General features: G+C 37.7%; 3 protein-coding genes across 8 annotated transcripts in view; 2 read left to right on the plus strand and 1 right to left on the minus strand.

Moving 5' to 3' along the window:
- The first annotated feature begins 1,129 nt into the window (after positions 1-1,129).
- LOC148662077 (protein BTG1) lies at positions 1,130-2,765 on the plus strand. Its single transcript, XM_088636785.1, has 2 exons — positions 1,130-1,697; positions 2,131-2,765. Exons 1-2 carry the CDS (start codon positions 1,580-1,582, stop codon positions 2,478-2,480), a joined length of 468 nt encoding a protein of 155 aa, XP_088492911.1. The 5' UTR covers positions 1,130-1,579; the 3' UTR covers positions 2,481-2,765.
- Positions 2,766-6,093: 3,328 nt separating this feature from the next.
- On the plus strand, positions 6,094-24,158 carry ippk (inositol 1,3,4,5,6-pentakisphosphate 2-kinase). 5 transcript variants are annotated; one of them, XM_088636796.1, is made up of 14 exons: positions 6,094-6,319; positions 7,079-7,135; positions 12,021-12,080; positions 14,000-14,095; positions 14,310-14,376; positions 15,109-15,230; positions 16,025-16,114; positions 17,253-17,311; positions 18,131-18,203; positions 18,842-19,121; positions 19,371-19,506; positions 19,862-19,964; positions 20,395-20,474; positions 20,794-24,158. In XM_088636796.1, the coding sequence occupies exons 1-14, from the start codon at positions 6,239-6,241 to the stop codon at positions 21,017-21,019; spliced, it is 1,530 nt and encodes a 509-aa protein (XP_088492922.1). In that variant the 5' UTR covers positions 6,094-6,238; the 3' UTR covers positions 21,020-24,158. The 5 variants fall into 5 exon arrangements, with proteins under 5 accessions (XP_088492922.1, XP_088492924.1, XP_088492925.1 ...); XM_088636798.1 differs by lacking the exon at positions 14,000-14,095; XM_088636797.1 differs by lacking the exon at positions 7,079-7,135 and having other exon boundaries at positions 6,096-6,319.
- The window catches only part of cenpp (centromere protein P), a 106,639-nt gene continuing 105,049 nt past the window's right edge, over positions 22,980-24,569 (minus strand). For both annotated transcript variants that reach the window (XM_088636802.1, XM_088636803.1), the window contains exon 9: positions 22,980-24,353. In XM_088636802.1, coding sequence (XP_088492928.1) covers positions 24,232-24,353 — 122 coding nt within the window. In that variant the 3' untranslated portion in view covers positions 22,980-24,231. The remainder of the gene's footprint in view (positions 24,354-24,569) is intronic.

Here is a 24,569-nt window from a genome sequence, read left to right on the forward strand (position 1 = left end):
CCAATCATATCGCAGGTTCTAACAATAACTGTGAAATAAGACGCGATGCTATTGGAGAATAAGGCAGTTGCTGTCTACGGAAAGCGAATAGGACAAATTTTGTTTCCGCCAATAGAGCGGAAGTTATCTTCAACAAAACAGAACAGGGCATAGTAGGATAGCTACAGAGCGTATTTTTGTGTGTTTTTATTGAACTCTTTGCAATCACACATTTTGCCCTTACAGTTGGGGAGACCAGGTGTTAAATATTTCCCTAATGTTTTCCTTCCAGTTTTAACTGACCTCGATATTTGTTCTTGAATAATTAAACGCGTTTCCTTTATGTTAAATATCAAAGAACAGTGGTCTTCTGTAGCTTTGGTATTCTTGTGTTTGTGCACTTTAGCAAAATTATTTTACCTCGGTCACTCGCATGCCAAGCTAGGAAGGCTACATACTTTATTTTCTATTTCGTTGTCCATGAAACTCCACGTGGTTTCTCCCTTTTTTTAGAGACTCGGTTCGTAGAAAACCTTTTGTTAAAATCACCATGAATAATTACCAGGAGCTACATCAATACGCCTAGTTTGGGCAGCTTTAATAATATAGTACTTTATTTTTGTTAAAGTAGTGCTGTTGTACATACTACAAAACAATGAAATAAGTAACAAGTGAATTCCAAAAATCGGGGGCAAGTTATTAGTTTAACTGTAACATCCCTCTGCTAAAAAAAAATATATTTAAAATGTTCTCCGATTACTCTGGTATTCATTCGAAGGAGTTAGAAAGGCTGGGTATAAGGGTCAAGAAGAGGTTTATTCTATGCTGAAAGCAAAAACTAGGGGAAAAAATCCGCCGTGGAAAACGCTTTTTTTCAAGGTTACGTGTTTAGACCTAACCACTGCTTATTTGCGATAGTTGTTTGTTGCTTTCATTTGAATAACGTCTGCTCCCTGATCTTCCGTTTTATTCATTTGCTAAAACGGTTACAGGTCTCCCCGTCCTGCCAGGTCCCGCTACTGCCTTCTTTGTGCGAGCCTTAGGACTTGTTTGTGTACGTGCAGGAGCCGAGCTGGGCTTTGTGACGTCACCCCCCCCCCCAACCTCACAATGCAATTGGCTGCAGCGGAGCTGTGACGCGCAACAATGTTTACCAGCTGAGTAAGTGGGCAGTTTTGCTGGTAGAGGAGAGATTAACTTGGTTAGCGGGGGTGGAAGAGACTGTGTTAAATTAGAACAAAAAAAAATCGATAAGTAGGCAGTTGTTTCAGATTAAAATACATTATATTTCATCTATATACTTACACTTGACGAACGGACACGTTTAAACGGTTTTTGATCGGAGTTCTTTCCCCTTTTTTGTACAAAGGGAAAGTATTGCTTAGCGTCAGACAGGCCCAGCCTTATTGTTCAGTTTGCTTTCCGTCTTCCCAAAATAATCGCTTAAAATTCCGACTTTTTTTCGGTGGATTGATCGCTATTCGGTCACTAAAGCCGTCTCTCGCCTTGCAACAAAGCGATTTGTGTCTGTTGGGAGGTGCAAACACGGGTTGTTTTTCTGGTTTTCGACGGCTCATGAGAAAATTACCCACTCGATAAAATGAAAACTGAGATCTCCACAGCTGCGAAGTTTATCACCCGGTTGCTGAGGACAACTGGTTTCCTGTCCGAAGACCAACTCCAACGTTTTAGTCAGTCTCTGGAAGAAGCCTTGGGAGGTGAGCATAGCTTTATAAACTCTTTTAACTTTTTAAAAAAATATTTGAATTGTTCGGTTTTAACGCCGCCTTTTGAGGATATTTTCTCCATCTGTGTCTCCCAAGACCTGATTTATGGCTTGTCGGGACTTGAAAGTCCCTTCACTAGAAAGGGTCTATGAACTCTGAATCTGGGCTACAAATGATCAGTGGCGAGGACATTAGTCTGCATTAAGTGGACACCGACTAGACTTCGTTTCTCAAATACAACCATTCTCTGATGTGAGCATTTCTTACTTTTGTCACAGAAAAAAAAAACCCGACCAAGAAAGCGTAAAAGGAATTCGACGCCGGTATATTTCTCTTTTTTTTTATGTACGTAGGGTGGTTTGTTTTTAAATGCTATTTTGAAAGTTCAACCGTTTTTTTTTTCTTTCTTCTGTTGCTCCCGCAGAACATTACAAACAACACTGGTTCCCACAGGCTCCCTGCAGGGGCTCGGGCTACCGGTGCATCCGGATCAACCACAAGATGGATCCTTTGATAGGAAAAGCCGCCAGCACCATCGGACTCAACCGGGAGCAGCTCTTCACGCTGTTGCCCAGTGAACTGACACTGTGGGTCGACCCGTTCGAGGTTTCCTATCGTATAGGAGAGGATGGGTCCATCTGTGTCCTGTACGAGTCCACGCCACCCGCCATTGTGAATCCCAGTGTGGTGGACAGAAACAGCTGTAAGGAAGAACTCAGGTTCGGAAGGTCTAGCCCTTCCAAGTCGTACAATATGATGACCGTTTCAAGCTAAGCTTTACATACGAAGCTGTTTTTGTACAGTCCTGTATGTATTTTGCCGTCATTTGATATTGTAATTGTTGTTCCTCTTCTTTCTTTAGACATTAAAGTTAAGTATAACTGCCAAAACTATTTGTTTATTGTGGCCAAGGGCTATTGTACAAAATGAGCTGCATTGTAACGTTCTTGGATTGTATGATGTAAATTACATGTACAGTCATGTGGCGGTGTTTTACAGATTTATATTTTAAAACAAATCCTTGGGTTTTTATAATAAAACTCCCATATTTGAGCAGTGCTCTGGATTGGCAGCTTTTTCATTTTTTTTGTTCTTTGTTACCAGTGGATGATTTAGGGCTTTAGTAGGGAAAAGGCTTTAAGGTTTTGTACAATGACACACTAATCATGTCTTAAGCACACGTTTTTTTTAAACATTGATTCCATCTTTTCAAGCAATTATTTTTGCACCATTCACTATAAAGGGCAGGTTTTGTATAAAAGATTAGCTAAATTAATCGGAATGCAGTTTCCTTCACAATCTTCTAATTAACCTGGCTTTTTGGCTTCCGAACAACACAGAACACAAAACTTAGAAGATCAGAAGTGGCAGTGGCTACTTGTGTAATTTCTCTTTCTACATTAGTTTCCTGCGAATAACATACTTTACACTAATAAAGATGAAAATTCATGTGGAATTCATAGAAATTGTACACACAAAATGTTTAGGGTAATTTCTTCTCATGTAAATTCTTGTCCATGCAGTACTACTGTTTTCGGTTCCACCTGGTTAAGGAAGTATTTGTGATTATGATGCAGACTGCTTCTTGGAATTACATTTCTTAGGTCTTAAATGAAATATAAAAGGTTTTGATTAAACCTGAAATGGTCTTTTCGGTTTGGAAGTACAGTAAGACGGTATTACTTTATTTGGACTCATGGGGTGAGATGGTACGTTTTTTACTTTGAATTCCACTGTTTTCAAGCAAGTTTCAAGCAACTTGAGATCTATATAGCCTGAAAATCTTATCAGATAGTGTGCTGCTTATATTAGTATATGACACAAGATGCCAGCTGGGAGAAACTCAAGATAATGGGATCAAGTGGTGTACGTTTTATCCTTTTCCTGAGATTTTAAAAAGAAATCAGCAGGTTTGGAGGCCTCTTAAGAAAAAAGAAGCCCAAAAAATGAATGTTTACTTTCATCCAAGATCCTTACTTTGATCTATACAAGAGCCCCTTTATATAGGCTCCTTGTTAAGAAAATTAACCAGTTCAACCTAGTTAATCCAAGAAAAAAGCATTGATTAAATTATGAACGATCATGATACTTAAAAGTGACATTTTATAATCCATCAAAGCAAAAATGTTTTAAATCAACAGGAAAAGGAACTGTTGGAGTAGTAATAATAATAAACTTTATTTTATATAGTGCCTTTAAAGGTGGCTTCTCAAAGAGCTTTACAGGATGACAACAACAATAAATAAGAATACACAAGATAAAACACAATTACAACATATAGAGAAGACTGGATGGTGGTACTAAGAAAAGCAGAGGGGTGAAGAATGAAACCAGTTAAGTAAAGGCTTTTCTGAAGAAGAGGGTTTTGTGTCTGGTTTTGCTCAGATATATAACTGTTTTTATTTTTAAAATTTTCTCAGAGTAAGAGTAAGACAACACAAATATCACACAATACTGGGGATTACTCGACAGTCCCACTGAGTAGTTTTAAGGGGTATAGGTCACGTCTTCTTTTATATATTTCACAAAAAAGTGTTTTTCCAGATTCACACAAACATTTGTACTTTGTACATTACATGAAAGACAACTGCATTCTTTTCTATCTTCAGAAAAGGCCTGCCTGAATGACTTTTCTAACTAGAACTCAGTTGATATCTGTCTTATACAAAATGTACATAAGAAAAACTATCGTGTACACAAATGGTCTGCCGTCTGTGCTACCACCAATGTAACCACACAATTTGGTAGTCAAAATTATGTTGTTGTTTCTTACAAAAGAAGGAATGCATTCAATATCATAATAGGATGTCAGGTCTTAAAAGCTTGCTGAACAGACTTAAAAGACTTAAAAGACAACAACTGCAGATTCATTTGAATTGTGAATGAATAGCGCAAGAATAAGACGTATTTATCTGAGATAGAATATCACAGTCGTTGTTCTCATTGCATCATTTCAGAAGCTTTTTTGTATCCTATGTTTGTGAAATACAGTAGGCTGTACTACCTAGAAGCAGCTAGTTTGTTAGCTCATTTGTTAAACCAAGAGGACATCCAATGCGTTTAAGATCACATGCTAAGCTCATTGTGCTCTAAATAAAAAAGAGACGTGAGAAAAATTGATTTAAATCGCTAGAGCATGAACAAAAACATCTAACGTCCTTGTAACAGTACAGTGGGGAAAAAAAGGCAAAAATGGCCGGACACATTTACAACGAGAACAAAACAAAAGACAGACACCTGTTAGACGAAGAAGGTAGCAAGAGTTCACGTTAAAGTACAGCAATAAAATACAAAGGAGTTCTCCTCAAACTCAGACGAAACAAAAGAAAAAAAGGAAGCTCTTCGGTCGAGGTACTTCAAGATATCTTAAAAGGTCTCTAAATGATGATTCGGCTAGGCATATTAAAACATCCTTTCATTCTCTGATATCACTGATTTCACTCCCGGACAAGGACTGCGTCTTCCGATGAGCCTGTCCCGGAAGCGACGGGTGAAAGACGGGACTGCACTCTGGGCTGGCCAGCCCGTCGATCTGTCCAACAGGCAGGAGCAATTCAGAGGTTTTAATTACCCTTTAGCCAGCATGGCGTTTGGAACATGGAGAAAGTAGAACCCCAGGAGAGAAAAAAACGTGGACAGGAGGAGAACATGCAGGCTTCACACATACAGCGGAGCCATTTCAAACGTTATGTTTTTAAATGGTCAATGTCCATTCTGAGAATGTGGATAAACGGAATATATAATATAACAAAAGTCGAACCTGAATATTGCGCAGATCAGTCTTTCTTAAAACTCCCCGTTTGCTGTGTTGTTACAAAAATTTTTTTTGTTTGGTTTATTTATGCATAATAGAATAACAAAAAATCCAATAAAAACAAGAGTGCATATAACATTTCAAGACAAAAAGATCGTCTGGGGTACATATTACAACATCAATTCAAGTTTAAAAAAGATTAAACAAATTCAATAAAAACAATGTCCGCACCGCTGTCATATTTTTGCACTTCGAAATAGTCTGCAAATACTCCCTTACATCCATTTTAAAATGCTCAAACAAAGGGTTCTTCCCAGACCACTTCACTTTATGTATATAATAACGTGCCATTATAAATGTTACAAAAATTTGTCACTCGCTGCCTAACTCTGGCACCTCCCCCTGGTCAGGTGAATATAAGAATTTATGACGTCAATCCATTCATTTGGCCTGACACATTAAGGCAGGATTTCCTGGATCAAGAGTCGGTTCACCGTTAGATTGACTGGAGGGACGACCAATAAGAACCAAGCAGCGTGGAGTTCCTAGGCTGTTATCTTTGATCAACCAATCAGATGCATGTTTACAAGTCCGTCGACGAATCGGAAGAGAGAGGGTGGGATATCCTTGACTAAAGCGGTAGTGCTCGTAGCGGTTAGTCGGTGTGTCACAGTGAAAGAAATCGTTTCTCTTCCATCTGTGTGGATGGTGTGTTGAACTGGATTTGCGAAGCAATCTAAGTAGACCAGTTCTGGTAACACGTTCAGGGAAGGTTGTTATGGAAGTTGATAAAATGGACGAGAATGAATGGAAATACCACGGTGAGGGAAACAAGAGCTTGGTAATTTCTCATGTTCAGGTGAGTGGTGTATTGCACGCCATTCTTTAAGGGAAACTTTTTGTGTTGGGAGAATTCAGAAATAAATCAAAGCTCATTTTTCACCAACAGCTTTAAATACCAGACGTTTTAACATCGTGGTCTGTTATATTGCGTGTACTCTGAAAAACACTTTAATGTTTTTTTTTAAATGAAATCGCGTTTCTGGAGCATGTCACTAATTCTGAAGGAAATAAAGAGAAGTTCAAGCCACGAAGTTCGTGACTATTTTCGAAACGTCCTTGCTAGATATGAAACATGCAGCTTACAGTCAAGCAGAGACAGCGTCAGATCTTGCTTTGCCTTTCTTATTTTTTAGTTGCTGTTTATTTCTGTTCCCATCTGGATAGACAGTAGACCAGGCAGTGCCCCGCAGCCTGACTCTGGGGGAGGAGCAGTACGAACCTTCCCGTTAAAATGGGCGAAAATGATCTTTTCAACAGATCCCGGCCTTTCTGAACAAAAGGACGGCTTTTGAAAGTCATCTCTTAAAAAAAAAAAACAGACCTTTTCCTTTTCTGCAATCGGTTTGTAGTTTATAGTCGGGTGTGCAGTAGATGCGATCTTAAAAAGAAAAAGTTTATCGGATGTATTCCGTTTAGTCGGCCTTAGCAGAGTACTGATACTCAATACTTGCATACTCGCTATATACAGCTTTTAGTTCCCCCTAAACGTGTCTGATGCGTTTAAGACCTGTTTTTCTAAGACATACTTTTTTTTTCCCTGAATGGAATTTCCAAGGATGTTGCCGTTGCTTCCTTCAGACTCAGTAGTACTAAAGGGATCCTGGCTCCGCAGGTACTTGGGATTTTTTCCCCCTTCTTTATTTGCTTAGCAGGTACTTTTACCCGTGGTGACACAAGCACTGCAGTGCGTGGATAAACAAAATATCCTAATGTCGTAAAGAAACTACAGCGAATTGCAAATCGAAGTGATCAGAAAGATGACCTTGCAGGTCGGACAGGTTCGTTGCAGTGGAGAAAGTGCCAGGTGACAGGAGAGAGAAGAGCGATCATTTCGACATTGCAGAGTAAAGTGCACTGCCTGTACAGGACAGATGTGTAGTGTGAAGACACAGTGTGTAGGCTAATTTTTTCCTTTGTGTTCAAGAAGCAGGCTACCTGTTGTGTAGCAGCGAAGTAGTCTGAGAAATCTAGGACGGCTCACGGTTTTTGAGGTTTGCATTTTTTAGTAATCAAGCTATGTAAAAATTTAAATATTGTCCTTCCAAATACTCTGTTTTCTAACAAATTGTTTTATTCTTTATAAGGAATCAAAGGGAATTGGTTGTTCCCTGCAGAGGTATATAAAGAGGAAGCCATTTGTGTGAACTTCGGAGCTGAGCTTTGAGGACAAAACTTGCTCCCTGCTCTGCTCTCTAAATGAAGTTATTTCAAACTAAATATTTTTGACTAAGGTGTGGCTGTGACCTTTACTTGCCAGCATTCCTTGACTCAGTGAAATATTGTTCGACTCATGCTACAACCCAAACCTCCTTCAATGATATCAGAAAGTCACCTTCCCTGAGTGCTTTCAAATCCAGACTCCAAATCTTGTTCTTCACAAGTGCTTTCATGTAATTTGCATCTTACACTGCACTCAAAACCTTTTTTCTTTTTTATTGCACTAACCTGTCTAACTTATCTGATTGCACTCTAACTTATCACACTTTATCTCCTTTCATGTTTATTTCTTACTGTAAAGCCCTTTGAGAAGCTACTTTTAAAGGCGCTGTATAGAATATAGTAGTAATAAGAAGAAGAGCCAACGAGAAATGGAAAATGTCAACAGATTTGGTAGCTAAAAGAAAGCCTTTGTTTTGTATTCCTCTTTATTTTAATCTTTCTTGTGCTTTCATGCAGAACATTCTGCACCTGCAAAATCATCTGTTTCTGGGTTTTACTGTCTGTTGTGATCACACCAAGCTCAGCAGGCTTCACAATTAGCCACGGGCATAAGATAGTCGTAAAAAAGAGAGGATACAGGAATATTTCATTTGTCTTGTGACAAGATGAGTGGACCATCATTTCGTCACATGGCCGAGGGGAATGTGAGACGTGGATCAGATGGTAAAGTTGTTTGCACAGGTTTGGCCTGTGTGATGCACGTTCTGGCCTGGGCCATGTCAAGTAGCCAGCTGTGAGCAGAATTGTACCTGAAGTAAGATCATGCCGTGCCCTTCTGGATCCTGATAAGACAGTGACTTCTTTTGCGATTTCGAAGACAAGCTCGCCCATACCCCTTACCCTGTTGGGTCTTTCCCTTCTTCGTTGCAGTTTCTTTCAAACTGAGAGCTTGAGTGCAAGTTCTCCAGCCACTTGAACAGCGGTGTGCAGTGTGCCACATGGCAAGGGCTGAGTTGCTCTGATGGGGAGGTTGGGCAGAGGAGACTGCGTGCTCTTTCTCCTCCTCCCCAAGTGGGCACAGCTGCCCGACTGCTACAGACAGCTCTAAAGTAGATTTGTATATATTGTGAAAAGAGGGCATGAGTGTTTGCAGGGAATAGAAGTCTTCCGAAAAAAAATCCACTGTTTATATACAGTAGTAATGAGATGTGCATATGAATGCAGTGCCTTTTAACATACAGTAGCTCACAAAAAAAGAATGCAAATTATTCAGATATATTGATAACTTTATTTGGTTGCTACCAATTTATTGTTCTGTCATGCTTGTTCTGGTGTGTAACACCAGACATCATGTTCGTCACCTTGAATACAGGTATCTGTTGGACACAGTAAGTCAGTAGCTGAATAATATACACAGTTCCCATCTTTGCCCAGGGATCAGCTGACCCCTTTTTTCAGTTCTGAGAAAAGAGCTTGTGATGCTGATAAAATACTGTGGGAGGTACATGTTCCCGTCTAACTGCTCAAAAATCACTGTGGTTCCTAGCTGTTGATGTCCACATTTGAGAGAGAACTTTGTTTTTGGAAGCCCACACCCACCAAAAAATGTGGTTCTGGTGAGACATGCTTATTGCTTAACTTTTTTTCTGAATCTAAAATTTCCAAATTTGGTAGAAAGTCATTATATTCCTCCTGTGAGAATAGTTTCCTTTCCTTTTTTCTTTCTTAAATGTAGCCTAGAAAGTAAAACATTCACGTTTTCCAGAATAAAGTGACTTATAGTTTTAAAAGTATGTAAAATCAAGTTTTGTTAATAGGTTCAATTTAGTTACATAAGCCAATAAGAAAATGGAAGAAGTGGACAAAGGGTTTATTAGAAGCATCTTCCCAACAATATAGCCTAAATTTACAAATAGTATAAAAATGCAAGTAATAGTTACAGTAAGAAGCAGAACTTTAGTTTTTAAGTTTTGGGGAAAATGTTTGGTCATCCATGTTTGTAAACTTCCTGATCATTGACCTGTTCAATTTGAAGATTGTTGCACGTGTAAACTCGTGCAATATCATAATAGGATCTGCAGTTTTCAGCCTATAGGACACGATGTATATCTAATCAAAGAGTAGCACAACTTCAGGTCTCTGACATTGCTATGTCTGTCTGCTGCAGAATTGAAGTTTCTGTCATCTTTAAAATTTTAAAGTGACAGCTACTGTTGTCTTTAATCTGTAGCTTAAGCAATTACAAAATATAATGCAAACATAAAAAGGCGTTCTACAACTCTACAAACTTGGGAATCTTTTTTTATTATATATATATATTAGTCGTTAGTCTGAATTGGTTATACCTTGGCCAGAGCAGACGTGAGCTTTGTGCCTCCTGCTGATCTTCAGCTCTGATCTTTTAAAGTCTTTCGGATCGAACAAAAAGGGGAAATGCAAAAGGAAACATCTGGTTGCAAAAACATAAGTAAGGTTGCACAGAAGGGAGGCCCTTTGGCCCATGCAGCCGGATTGGTAACTCGCAGCTACCTGATCCGGCGAGCTCTTCCATCTGTTTTGTGGAACAAACCAGGGTATCATCTTGAAAAGCTTGGGCTTGTGTTCTGTACTTTGGGCAAAGTCCCTCTCGTTCTAGGGTGAGAAATACAATGACCCTTCTGCAGGTTTACCTACAGAAACCTTCTGACTTTTACTTTCTGGATTTAGTCAAGTTTGCCTGTGTTCCTGATGCTCTGGCGGGGCCAATCTGAGGACCTCACTAAGCCCTCCAGTTGATAGCAGAGGTGGCTGGTGTCTACAAAGGGCAGGCTGACGATTGGGTGTGCAGGTAGATTCTCCCAGGGTTATGAACAGCTCTAAAAACAGTAACGCAGAAGTAGTTTATACAGAGACTTTATAAAAGCCCATATAGGTGCACCAATCTGGAAAAAAGGCACCAACATGTTTATAAAACTACAAATGTCTTACTCTTAGCATCTTCGCCATGTTTGTGTTGAATATATATTATTCAGAAAGAAGGATTCTTCAAAAAGCAATATTTTAACTTTAAGATATGAAAAGAAACACTTCTTGTTTTGTAACAAATTTCTCAAAGTGTGAGATGAAGTACAAACATGAAGTAAATTAATGTAAGGGGTGGCTGTTTTTTTTTACCGTTTAGCAAATTTAAAAGAAATTGCAAAACCCCTCAGCCACTTGTGATTAAAAACAAAGATTATTCTTGTGATCAGTTTGATTGCTTTTGAGTCTGACAGTTATCTCTTTGTGGCTGAAAATTAAAAAAATAAAATAAAAACAGAGAAATGTGATGATCCGATAGAAGTTTGCAGTTACCCCTTGACAGCAAGCATAATGACAGCTAATGACATGTTATGCTGGTTCTGATTCATGGTAGTCTGTAGCTGGTTCTTTTCATGACTGATCCAGATGTTTCATTAGTTTCTGTGATGGTGCATTGTGCCTACTGTGGTGCTGTGCCTTACCGTGTGATGGGGGCAGTTTGCATGCTGTTCTGGAAATGCCCACAATGTGACCTGTGTGATCTGAAGCCCTCCTGAAATGCCTTGCGTTGTGCCCACCTCATCCCTGTTGTATAGCAATACTATAAAACCGAATTAACCAAAGGAGGCAGAAAGTCCAAACTCTTTGTACAACAGACTGCTTTCCCATCTAGGCAAGAGAATATGTATGCATTGAAGACCATACATACAGTACATCAATGTGTGCATCAAGGTGTATAAGTGTATAAATAAATGGCCAGTTTTTGTCCTCGAGTGAAACAAAGCTCTAGTAATATTTCCATTGTTTAGGTTAACTTTTAAAAGTTTTTTTTTTTTACTAGAATTAAGCAATGTTGTATAAACCAAGGAATAGTAATGTCTATCCCAGAGACAGCCATTTCCTTCTCGGAAAACATCAGAGCAGACCTTGCTGAACTGCACTCATTTGTTTACGGTAAAAGCAATAGCCCCTATTGTATAACTGTCATGCTAATTGTTCTTAAAGGATTCTTAAGTTTTGTTAATCGGATTACTCTTGAACTTTAATCTTTTAATAAAGAAACTTATTGTTTATTGCATTTTGTATGGAATGCACCTGGTATGGAAGAGCTTTAATATACCATTTTTTTTCACATTTTATTTGTTTTAAATGGAAAATGTCATCGATCGGAACGTTTCGAAAATCTCTAAAGCGTAGTTTAGGGTTAATGTATAACCTTGTGTGGTATATGACTATCAAGTCCATGACATCCCCTCCCAAAAACCTGATTCCCTTATAAAAGGTAATGCGCAATTTCGTAGATTTTAAATAATGTACATCTCGTTCTTCTTTTTCAGCACTCTCAGGTTCTACGTTTTTTAAAGTATCCTGCCGAAGAAATTGAAAACCCGCGCCAGGTATGAATCATTAGGATGAGAAAATGCAAATGTGTGGGAGTTGTCTTTTGGTGTCCTCTTAATGAGATATTAAATCAAGGTCCTGACCACTTGGTTGTTAAAGACGCAATAATGACATTGTTGGTAAGGGTAGGTGTCCCGGCTAAATTCAGGTTTGGGTTTGTGCAGTCTGGCCTTCTTAATTTCCCCCTTTTTTTCCGTTAGTGAAGTTAATTTTCTCTGCTGGTGTACATCGGGTGCCATGCGTTGCACAGATGAATACAGCATTGCAGTGGCAGAGGATATGGGTCACGTTTTATAAGTGAAACCCTTTGCAAATCTCACGAACTTCGATAAATAAACAGTTGGCAGTTACAAATGATGTGGGTATGACATGAATAATTCAAAACTTTTTAAAAAGATGAAGTTTCAGGTGCATATGTACGTGACATTTTAACAAACCTTTCACCTTCATTTGCAGCTAGCAAGTCAAAGAACAGGCGTGTTATCATTGACACAGCTGCGGCCACCATTTCCATGTTCAAATATTATGTTTATGCAGGAAAATAAGAGAGAATGACCAGTAGATTTCTCTTATGTTTTTTTTTGTTTGATGTGAAACTTGTTAATGATAAAACAAAAGCAACCTGTTGCTCTGCTGCCAGACTGCTAGGCCCACCTGTGTTGAATCACGCGATTTTTACATGGAAGGATTTCTCATATCTGACAGTAAATGTCGGCTCTGACAGACTCTTGCCTTAACACCACTTAAGCATAATGTTGGCACTTGGCTTTGGCACAGGAAGTCCAGAAAAACAGGTTAAATGCCATTGCATTTTCATTGCTGTGTTTACAATGTATACATGAATAAGCGTACTTCATTTGTTTATAGCCCCGGAGAATTTCTATAATTTATTTACAGTCAACTAAAAAAACAATTTCAGAAGCGTTTACATTTTTTTCCCCCCTTAAACCTTCAAGCCTGCTGCAAGCTTAAAATTTGTGATTGCTGCAAACTTAGGTCCATCTCATGTCTTGAGGGCTGAAAAATGGGGTGATAGGGTGTTCAGTTTTTTGTTATGTAAAAACCCTCAATTTCAAGCAAGAGAAGATGTCCATGGGCATATTTTCTTTTGGCAAACTGATGCATCTGACACCTGTGAACAGAGAGGCATAAGGGTGAGAAAATTAGAACCTTAACAATAGTATCTTTAAGTATAATATTTAAAATATTTAAATATATTGAATCTCGAGTGTTGCATTTCTGAAGTGCGTCAGTATATTACCCTCTGAAGATTTCAACAAAAATATTTAGTTTACAGTCAGGCAAACTGGAACATGTTTTTTTAAAAAGTGAGATGTTCAAACTGAGGCTTGGAAATGTCCCTGTTATTTTCTTGGAAGCAAATTTCTGTGTTATAATTTTTGCTTTTTTTGCTCTCTTGACATTTTCCTTTGAGCTATTCTGAACAGTCGTGAATGCTCATTGTCATTGGCACGCTGGCACAAAATAATAGGCTCAGATTTCTTTGTGGTCTTTCAGAAAATGGTAAGCTAATTTTGATTTAGTTAGAAGCTCTAGTAATTAGTGGATCTACAAGAGAGCTATAAAATATGCTGAAGTCGGGAAAAGTGAACATACTTTCATTTTACTGACTTCAGAACAATTTTAGCAGACTTTGTGGTAAAACATTTTAGTAAGGATCAGGGGGAGAGAAAGCACAGCCGGCGAGCTATTTTTGGGGTCCTCGATCTTTTGTCTAATGTTAATCATTACATCTGTGTTAACAGGAAAACAACTGAACACATGAGTGGTTATCCATTCTGAATTCAGCCTAGGTAAAATGGCGTCTGAGACAACCAAAAATGATGTAGCCTCCTGGCTTCTTACCCAAGTTAAAGAACACACTCCTATTAGAAGTGCATTTGTTCTTTTTCAGACATCAGAAGAAGCTTTTCAGCAAATACAGAACATTGTGGACTTTAGTAAAAATGTTATGAAGCCCTTCCTTGGAGAAAAATATGTTCACCATGGAGTAAGATGTCTTTTTTTTCTTTTATTAAATTGCTGTTCTCATGTATTTTAAGTGTAGAACAGGGCTAGATTGATTTCCATTCTAACTGTTTGTTCTCCAGTATTTTCTTAATCTCGCTAACAATTCTTAAGCGGATTTCCTAGACAGCTGGGGAGGGGCAGATCCAGTCCTAAAGCTGAAAAAAGCATTAAAAGTTACAATGTTTGTTTTGCAGGAAGCTGTTAAACTACCTTTGGACTTTGTTAGGCAGCTTTCTTCAAAGGTTCAACAGAAAAGACCAGGTACGTTCTGAACATTTATTGGGAAACATTGTTGCTTTCATATTTAATAAAGTTCTTAACTGAAGTTCTGGAGGCATAACGACAGCTAAGTCAGTTTTTTTCCCAGCTGGTCTAAATTTTATTATTCCCGACATCATTTTTCTCTAAAAGTTATGTATCATAAGCAAACCCCTTTTTTTCTTGTTTTGCCTGATGTATCCCCCCTCCACCCATCTCCACCTTTACTGTTACCCCTTAGTTAACTCCTCACTCTGCAAGTGGGTCCTGTCTCCGTTGCCCTATAGCCAGGGGGCTGGTCCTCAGCCAAGCAGGTGAATCTAAATCTCACTACACATAAATACGCACATGGGTCTGATTCTTGTGGGTCTTTATCGTTCCTTTAGTATGTTGAAACCTCTTTCATTGCACATTCAGTTCATGGGTTTTGATTCATTGTGTGGTGTAGCAGTCTTGGTGGCACATTCTAAGACAGCTGCCTGCCCAGGAGTCAGAAGACTTTCAATTTGTTACTTTCAACTGCTGAATGAATGTTAATTGGTAGTTAATTTGTTTCAATTAAGATTGTCAAGAATAGAAATATCTCCATGAACACCTAGCATCAACTAACATGGTACGTTCATTTCATGTAAATAAAAGTCGAGTAAAATAAGAATAGAAAATGGCTATATAATGTACTATATTATTATGTATGTGCCAAAGCACAGATGATGCATAATTTCCGATTTCTTACAGAATCCCGCTGTGACAAGATGATGGACACATTTAGTGGATATGCTTTGTGCCTACCAAATCTAACTAAACTGCCTGATTGCCACTTCAGTGAAAACAGGTCTCCACTTTGTATAGAAATAAAGGTAAGATTGTCACATTTATTTTGTGTTCATTCAAGGATGTAGATAATCTGTTACTTGTTCACGTTAATGAGAAATTTAGAAACTGAGCTGTTTGGGGGCATTTTCTATGCATTTTCCAACACTATCAAGGACTAAAATGCAGGTTAAATGTGCTCTGGGATTAGAGATCAGCCTGACCTAAAAACTCGGCCTGAGGGACTAGTGAGGCAAACCACTTGGCAGTCCTGATGGCAAACTGAAAAGGCTGCTTTGTTTTTTAATGAGCAGTTTAGCAGTGGTAATTAGCACGGATAAACTGATAAGTTTAAAAGAATGTTACATGATTAAAAATACACACTAAAACTGATAATACCAAGCTTTGCCTAACGATAATAAAGTGTCAAAAGATACCAAAACCACCTGCAGATTTAGAAAGCCACATGATCACAGCAGGGCTCACTGTGGGTGAAAGGGTTTGTTCTACTTTCAAAAGTCAGACATTTAAACTGAAATTTTGAGCAAACGCATTTGAACTAAAAAGCTAAAAGGGATTTAAACACTGTAAGAAAATCTTTTATGTAGACTACCTCTATAATATCGACTACCTAAACCCCCAAAAAATGACATGTTTTAAATGGTTTAAATTTGAAACTGAAGGATGATGGAATTCTCTGTTGAAGGATCCTTAAAATAAAAAGCATATTTAGCAACCTCTGCTAAATCGGTAATTGGTAATGGGTTACTGGGTAACTGAAGCTTCAAGCAAGCAATGATATGGAATGTGCTGTCGATAACTGCATTGTTTTCATTTGCAGCCCAAATGTGGATTTCTGCCATTTTCAAGACATGTCACTAAGGAGATCAAACACAAGGTGTGTCGGTTCTGTATGCATCAGCACTTGAAGGTAATTAAACTAAACAAATTGAAAGTCTGTTTCTGGTATATATATATAATGCGCACGATGAAGCCAAGTAAAACTGCAGGCGTGTTCTCAGTTACAAAGCTATGGAGACCCTACAGGGAAATGACAGTCTTGGGACATCTAAAAATATAATCTTTGTTTTTTCTTCCTCTTCTGTTTGTGTTCTGAATCACTTGGGAGCTTTTTCAGCTACTGGAGCTCAGGTTTCAATTATTAGAAGTCTGCAACGATGTGACTTTGTTAAATTGCTTCGCCAAACATGCAGACACCTCGCGTCCACACTCCCATCACAGCTAGATTCTTCTAACTGTGAGACTGAAATTAATTTTTTTCTCTTGTGACATTCAGTTTTTATTTGTAAGCTTACAAACAAAACACCGGAAAACGATACCGTACAAGGAATTAAAGAAAAGAGAAGTAGCCACTTAATATTTTTCAGGTGACCAATCTGCTAAGACATTTAGGGCAGCAATCTTTGTCTAAACTTGGACATAAGCTGGAACAGATTTGAAATCTGTCTCATCTTAAAACATAAACTTTACACTTCGGTAACAAAAAAGTACATCTTAGCCTACATTTTAAATGTAATTAATCTGTGTGTTACATCACGTACAACAGCAGGTCATACCTCTGCTTTTTGCAACAAAACACTACTGTGCATGTTTTTAGCAAGCCTTTTCTAGTGTCAGAATTGAACAAAAAAAAAACTTTCACTCACTGTCGTACAATTCTGAATTTTAGTGGCTTTTGCAGTTTCTCTGTTTACTGTGGTATTAGTGATAAGTTAAAAATCTTGATGTTTCATATTTTTAATTCTTATTAAATAATGGATATCGACCTGAGACGTCGTTGTCAAAACCCACCAAAATAAATGACATTGAATTCCGAATGGGGGAAGACAGGAGAAAGGTGCACAGTAATGATGCACAAACCAAATGAATGAGGTCATGGCAATACTAGAGAACCTGGCTGCAGACTGAAAGTGTTTGTGCAGTGTCATGTGTTTGTGGGTGCTGATCACTGTTTGCTTGACGCCTTAGGGCATGGATCTGTCTCATGCTTTCAACACTTAATATAAACTTGACTGCTGTGTTACTTAAGTTGGTTTTCTTTTGCACAGCTAGCCAATGGAAAATGGAAGCGGCTCAGCAAATACTGTCCTCTTGACCTGTTCTCAGGGTGAGTATCGATGGACTCCTAACATCTTCACCCTTTGGCATGGGAGCAAAAGCCTTCTGGAGTGTTTAAAAAGAGTATCTGGATGGGGATTTGATGTGACAGCTATGCATTTCCAAGTTCAAAGCCCTAACTATTGTACCACACATCACGGTGTCACAACTTCACCTGGAAACCCTGGCAAATGAGGTTTTAGAGAAAATATGTCAGTATGTAGAATGTGTAAAGTGCAGGTTCTTATTTGTGTGAATGTTTTTGTACATTTTTCTAATTGTACAGAGTTCCAACTTTATAATTTGGCTTTAGGAATAGCTGTTTTTAATTGAGCTCAAAATTTAGTCTTTTTTTTTCCTTGTTCATTAAAAAAAAGTTGGGTATGGGTTGTTGTACTGACAAATTGAGACTTGATGCTGTCTGGTGCATCAGTGAGAGAGGAGACTAGTAGGCCTGTCTAGATTGTTTTTTTTTTCTTTAATTGCTATTGATCCGATCTCATGTTATTACTTGAAAGAAGCCAGGCTATCATCTTCAACTGCACAACGTCTTCCACTCTTCCATTATCCTTTGTGTGGAGGTGTTCCCTGTAGTCGTAGGTTTACCTGGACTTTCCCAATGGCTTCCACGTGTTGATCTGTGTCTGGCCAGTTAACGTGTCAGAATGTATACACTGTATACATTATATGCACACTAACATAAAATATCGCTTGATACTTACGGACGTGTAACACTTAGTGTCACACAGTTTATAGTATGGTTATACGCGGAAACATGTTTTGAATCATTTCAACCACAGAACCCTATTTATCAGTGATGCTTTTTTAGGAACAAACAGCGAATGTACTTTGCAATAAAACATTTGCTGGAAGAGGCACAGAACAACCTAAAGATCTTCAAGGTATGTAAGCTTTATAATATGTCTAATCAATCACTGTCACTTGCTTTACAAATTGACAAGATTCAGGAAAGCTCCAATGTTTCCTATCGTCCCCTAATCTTATGGAGATAGGCATTTGTATTTGACACACAAGTTTGTTTTGTACATTATTTCATATGTAAGTCACCTTGCAACATTATCTAACCTTGCTTCTGTGAATTGGTTAGCGAATTTGTACAATTATGGTGAAAACTGAAACAGACCACATTGCTCTTCACCTTGACCTCAGAACCACAATACAGTTTTGTTCTCAATTTCCGCAAAACGGGGGGTGATTATTTGGGTGACCGGAATAAGAGATTTTTAAATTAATCTGGATCTTACAAAATCAAGTTTTATGTCGATGGCTTATTTTAAAATGGCATTACAAACCTTTGGCTTTCAAAGTAACTTTGACCACAGGATTTTTATTAATTTATTATAAGATTTTTTTATTGTAGTTTCTGACCAAGGTGCTCTGCAGCACTATTGCTTTTAGAAACATTTCTTAATCGATAGTCTCATAGGGTGGGACGAATAATTCTGAAGTGCAGATCGTTGAATTCCCTTATTTCTTTTTTGCTCCTTTTGCACGATTTTGCATGTCGTGCGTGGTGCAGAATGGAGAGCTCATATATAGCTGTAAGGATGACAAGGATCATCTCCAGGATTTGAATGAACTCGCCCAGCACTTGAAACCCTACTTCTATCCTGCCAATGGTCTCATCAATGGCCATCAGTCCACGAAGGCGATTGTCAGTGAGCTCATACAGGTCATCACAGCGGTGCTGCTGAGTAGCTCAGACTCCTGCCGGACAGGAGACAACAGGAAGGTGCATACTTCAGAGGGAAGGGGTTGCTGTGAGGCCAGCCTCCTGCACAGAGACATGCACAGAAAAGGTAATTAAAGTTTTGTAATCAGATCACTGGACTCGAAAGGATCAGTGCTTAGTCCCAAGTCTATATGTATCAACCGCACCCTGGATTTAGTTTAACTCTAGTTCTACATGGTGATGAGACAGTTATGGATCTGCCATTAATACTCTTCAGCGTTTTTAAAATATATTTGCCATCTAATGACTTGAAAGCTGAATTTCAGGATTGCGTGGAGTTTGTTTTTTTCTAAAAATGTTACCGTTTGCATCGTAGGCAATACTTGCTTACCTAAGGACTGCGTTCTTTCAAAAATACTGCAAGCTCAAATGTTGGACAACCTGGACATTGAAGGACTTTACCCCTTGTACAAACGGGTGGAACAGTACTTGGAGGAATTTCCTAAGGAAAGGTATTCTTCAGGAAAAAATGACAGTTGTCATAATAAAAATCTAAAAATCTGGTTAGAAGTTGAAAATCTTTTGTTTTCATGTAACGGCGATGAGCCATATTAGCCACAAGGTGGAGTTAAAGCACAATTGAATCATTGAATTCCATGTATTTCAAGGAACTTGAAAACAATTTTCAAAGGTGAATATTACAATTCTAGTTGTTATAGAGCATTTAATATCTTGAATTTAGAGTAAAAATGTGAAATTGTGTAACTAAAAATGTATATTGATATGGATTTTGTATGAACCAATTAAATTATATTTAAAGTATTTTGGTATTTAAAAAAGTTTTAAAAACGGCTTCTTTCTCTTCAGGAGCAGATTACAGATTGATGGGCCCTATGATGAAAGTTTCCTTGAAAAGGTCAGGAATTGTCCTTCTGAAGATGACGGCACAGTTGAATATGCAGTTGGAAAGGTTAGACTTAGCACTTCTCTTTGTTTCATTCCCTGAGTGTGTCTCCACTTTTTGACTATTCCTGGCATGTTCAGGAAAGGAATTCTGCATACTTTTTTCTGATCTTATACTTACAGCTATCATAGTATTGGTTAAAAGAAGAACTGTAGTTCTCCGGAATCAGCTTTACAGTTTCTGGACACCAACATCCTGTGCATCAGGAACCATTTGTAGAATAATTGCACTTACAAGTGCTCCCTCTTCAGGTCTTCATATTGTACCTTTCACTTTAAAAAGCTTTGACAATCAGTACCACCTGCTGTACTCTTTCTTTACATGGCAGTTTGGGTGTAGTGTATGTAAGCCCTGACAGACACTTTACAAAGTAGTTCATTTAGAACCGACTTAATTAGCAGAATAGTAGAATCCACCCATTTCCTTTCTTCTGCAGGTCCATCAGTACAGAGTAGCAATGACTGCCAAAGATTGCTCTATCATGATAGCACTTGCACCCTGTGGAGAAGATGAACTGTAAGTTAAGAGGTTAACATATTTCTGTTGTATTCTGTATTTATACCTCAATGTTAGAAAAGTTAATAGTTTACAATCCTAAACGTGAAGGGGTGAATTTTGACAGAGCAGTTTTCTTAAATTAAAAAAAAAATTTAATCTAAAACTCATTAATATACAAATAATACAGTCTCCCTAAAATTCAAATCATAAGAATAAGAATGTTGGCAAAATTATTTATCCTTTCAGTGCTGTGGTAGGTTTCTTAACTAATCTAAGTTTGTAACTGGCATTATAACGATTTCTTATTTTTCGTTTATATTTCTAACTTCCCCTTCAGACTGGAGCCCAGCCTGGAGATTCAGCCGTCAAAGACCAGGTTTGCTTATGCGGTATCCATCCTGGATTTGGACCCTAAACCTTACGAGAACATCCCACAACAATATAAGCTCGACACAAAAATAGTCAACTACTATCTAAAGAGTACACAGGCCAGAGAAGACCCGTCAGCACAGAATCTCCTTCTGGACAGCGAGGCCTGCACGCTCCTGTTTCACCCAGTGTGAATGCCATCAAGTGTTTCTGCACTTCCTATCCAAGCACTATATGAAGTGAGCAAGGGTTGCAAAGGTGTACCTTTTTTTTGGAAGCTGTATGCCATAGTAGAATGCTGTTGGCATTGGGTTGTAAATGGCGAGGCTGCGCTGAGTTGCCTGTAGTTAATGTGAGTCCTACAGGGTACCCGAGAGCCCTGGACCGAGAGTATGGGTGTGTAATTGTGCCATCTGGTTACTGAACTGTGCTGAATATTTTATAGCGTGCATTTGTATCAAGGCTTGTACAGACTGAAGGTTTTTGGCGCTTAGTGTCACCACTAAAGAAGTTAAAGCAAAATCGAAAGTCCATAACGGTAACAAAAATGAGAAAAGCACAGTAGGCAGTATAACAAAAAATCTTAGTAGGGAAATAAGAATGTAGTTATGGGAGGTTCTAAATTACTATCTCTCCACTACCATTTTTAACAGCAATAATAGAATGTGCTGAGAATTCCAATATACTTGGACATCATTCAGTGTTTTTACAGTTGTACAATGACTAATGTAAGCCACTGTTAAGAGTATTCAAATGACTGGAAGGAGAAAGATGGGCATTCCAAATGTATGATGAAGTGCAAAATGTACTACATAAGATGAATGCATAATTTACATTGACAGTTCAGTCCCTTGCCGGAAAAGTCATCTTTTGGTGCCTAATAATTCTATTCTTCAGAACATATCAGAGCATTCTTGAGTTCACCTCCCAGTTTATCTGTAAATTGAGACAAATGTATTTTACAAATTCATATATAAAATATTGCAGTGTTTAAATGATGAACACTGAAGTGTAACGGACAATCCTGCAGTCTGTTATAGCAGTATAGAATTGGTTGGAAAGAAAATCAACATCAGTATTAGTACAGTCAGTACACACCGTCCCATTTCAAATTTGAGTTATTTTTCCAGATTGACTAGCTGGAAAACGATATTCATATATATCCATTGATCCAAAATTACAAAGACTGTTTGATTTCCTTTGCTTTAACAATCATATTTTAAAAAGTTAATTTCTTCGATTGATCAAAGAAACCAAGGGAGATGGTAAACTGACTTCTAACAAAGTTTCCTCTGCTGAAGTTGTACCTAAACTCCTGTAGAGCCTATGACTTAATAAAGAATAAACTACATTTATTCTAAGTGGTGAAAAAATAACCAGTAGGCTCAGAAAGATATTTGGGACCTTTTTAAGTCTGCAAATAATCAACCTCATGGCCTTGATACGATTGCCATTTAGCTGTGCTTATTTTAGCACTTTTTTTTTCTAGTGGCAAAAACATTTCAAAAATCCTCAAGTTGTGCTGCTAATTTTAGTATCTGCCTCCACTTCATTGTGCCACTATGGATAGTGTCTTGTCAGTTGAAAGAAACCTAGTTATTTATTTGTGATATAATTAAAAGCAGTTAAAACAGAATGGTCATTCAGCTAATTTTATACTCACAGGTTTGTAGCCCTATTGTTTGAGAGCTACATCACTGTAAAAAGTGATTTAAATGGTTTAGTAGAAGTAGTTATCTCAATACCAGTGTTAAGTGAAGTGTGTCTACAATTACACCAACGATGACTGTTTACAACACATGCTTGGACATCAGATTTGGAATTTGAGGACAGCTCATGAGCTGTTTAAATTTGCGGGGACATCATTATTTTGCTAAGTTCACTGAGTTTCTCCTTTGCAAGGTGTCAAAGCGGTATTGTACTTTGCAGAGTTCGGACTAGATGCATGTGAATCAAAAGGATGAGCGGTGTCTCATGTGAATGAGTCCTCATGAGGGGTTGAGGTTGAATCCTGTACAGTCCAAAGAGTAGGTGAGAATGGTATCTTCAGAGTGTTTTACAACAATATTGTTGTAGTAAAACCACATTTACAGTTGACAAATCCAACTCTACTGTGAGGGAGGTGTATAAAAAGAAATGATTGGTGATTCCATATTAAAAAAAAAACATTTTACTTAAGCAGCAATATGTTACATTAAAAACACAATTCAATACATTTGCCTATAAAATCCTATAGCTGGGAATTTTACTGTACAAAAAAGTGTATAGGTTCTCTTTTTAAACCCGTCCTTAATATTTAAAGGGTAACATCATTCTTCATTTTGTTTCTGCTAGACCAAGACCTGCATTTAAAACAAAGTCAAACTCTATTATAACAAGTAAAAATGGATAATTGCTTTTGTGAGAATTATTTTTGAAATGTTACCTAATATTTAAACCAAAGTTCTTTTAGTGGGTGGTCCAGTATGTTAATATAAATGGCTACAACAATTAATTTCTTACCAAAGGACAAGTTATGCAGATTTAGTTTAAATCTTTTAAGACCATTAGTCTCGTGGTACTGAATCCAGTTGACTTACACAGTTACACAGTTGCAGACAACAGTGTTGACGCCCTTCATTTGAAACTGTTATCCCAATTATTTAGAAATGTAAAAGTAAAGGGTTATTAAAATTGTACATGTTAATTTTAATGCAACTTTTGCAAAGTTTGACCACAGATTTATCCACTTGAGTGTTGATAAAAATTACAGGTGAAGTAACTCGTTTTCAGACAGGGGGTGCCAATACACAAGTCTGCAACTCCACTGATCTCTGTTCAGACTAAAGGCATTAAACAGAACATTGTTTGGAATACTATTGGGTGCCAATACTATTGTGTATAAGCATGTAGAACTAAACCCATCGAGAAAACATTAATAGACGTAATTATATCTGTGTCAGCTGGTATCCAACAATTTTAAATGTCTGGAAGCTAATGGTAACAGAGTTCTACTGTATTTTTTAGGGAGCTGTGAAAAAAGGAAACTGCTTGTTTTCTGTTAACTTGAATTATCGCTTTTGAAGTAGGAATATAACACTCATTCTTTTCCGAAAGAACACAAATAGAACCACTCTGGTACCTTTAATACAAAAGAAACAGCGAAGTGTAAAAGATAATTCAGAGTTGTGGTCTTTACGTTAATGATTTTTGGCATTTTATATTTAAAAACTATTTATTTTTCAGGGCATATATACCATGGAGGCATATGTACATAAGGCATTACATTTGACAAATATTTCTTGATGGGGATTGTACAGAGGTGTTTATATTGAATAAAATAATAAAAAGAGAGCATGTGCTGTTATTTAACTAGAAATATATTTTGACCTTATGACCCATTTTTTTTTAAAGCTGCCGTGAACGCCTAGTCTGTGCACATTGATTTTATTAAACCTTCAATTGCAGCTTCAACTCCAAGTAAGCACAGCAGGCTTTGAAAACTGTGGGGTGCATTTTCTGCTACCTTCTCCTTGTCCAGTTTCAGAGCTGAGAAGAAGGAAAAATTAGTTTTCATTAATAAATACCAGATCAATTCATGAGTGTTGTTCACTATATTTATTAAATTGCAAATTAAATTACACTCATTGCTGTTTTAACCTGTCAGAAATGAAATTTTTCTAACTATATTTAAGATAAGCATTCACCACTTTTTAATTAAAAAGTTATTGGTAAAGTTAAGAATTGCACATCATTTGTAATACT

The sequence above is a fragment of the Lepisosteus platostomus genome, chromosome 6 (assembly GCF_059453375.1).
Source record: "Lepisosteus platostomus isolate fLepPlt1 chromosome 6, fLepPlt1.hap1, whole genome shotgun sequence".
In the NCBI taxonomy this organism is placed as follows: domain Eukaryota; kingdom Metazoa; phylum Chordata; class Actinopteri; order Semionotiformes; family Lepisosteidae; genus Lepisosteus; species Lepisosteus platostomus.

Coding starts and splice junctions, on each gene's coding strand:
- ippk (XM_088636796.1), top strand. CDS start 6,239: ATGGAAGTTGATAAAATGGACGAGAATGAATGGAAATACCACGGTGAG. Junction 18,204..18,841: donor ACAACCTAAAGATCTTCAAG/GTATGTAAGCTT, acceptor TGCGTGGTGCAG/AATGGAGAGCTCATATATAG. Junction 19,507..19,861: donor GAGGAATTTCCTAAGGAAAG/GTATTCTTCAGG, acceptor CTTTCTCTTCAG/GAGCAGATTACAGATTGATG.
- LOC148662077 (XM_088636785.1), top strand. CDS start 1,580: ATGAAAACTGAGATCTCCACAGCTGCGAAGTTTATCACCCGGTTGCTG. Junction 1,698..2,130: donor TCTGGAAGAAGCCTTGGGAG/GTGAGCATAGCT, acceptor TTGCTCCCGCAG/AACATTACAAACAACACTGG.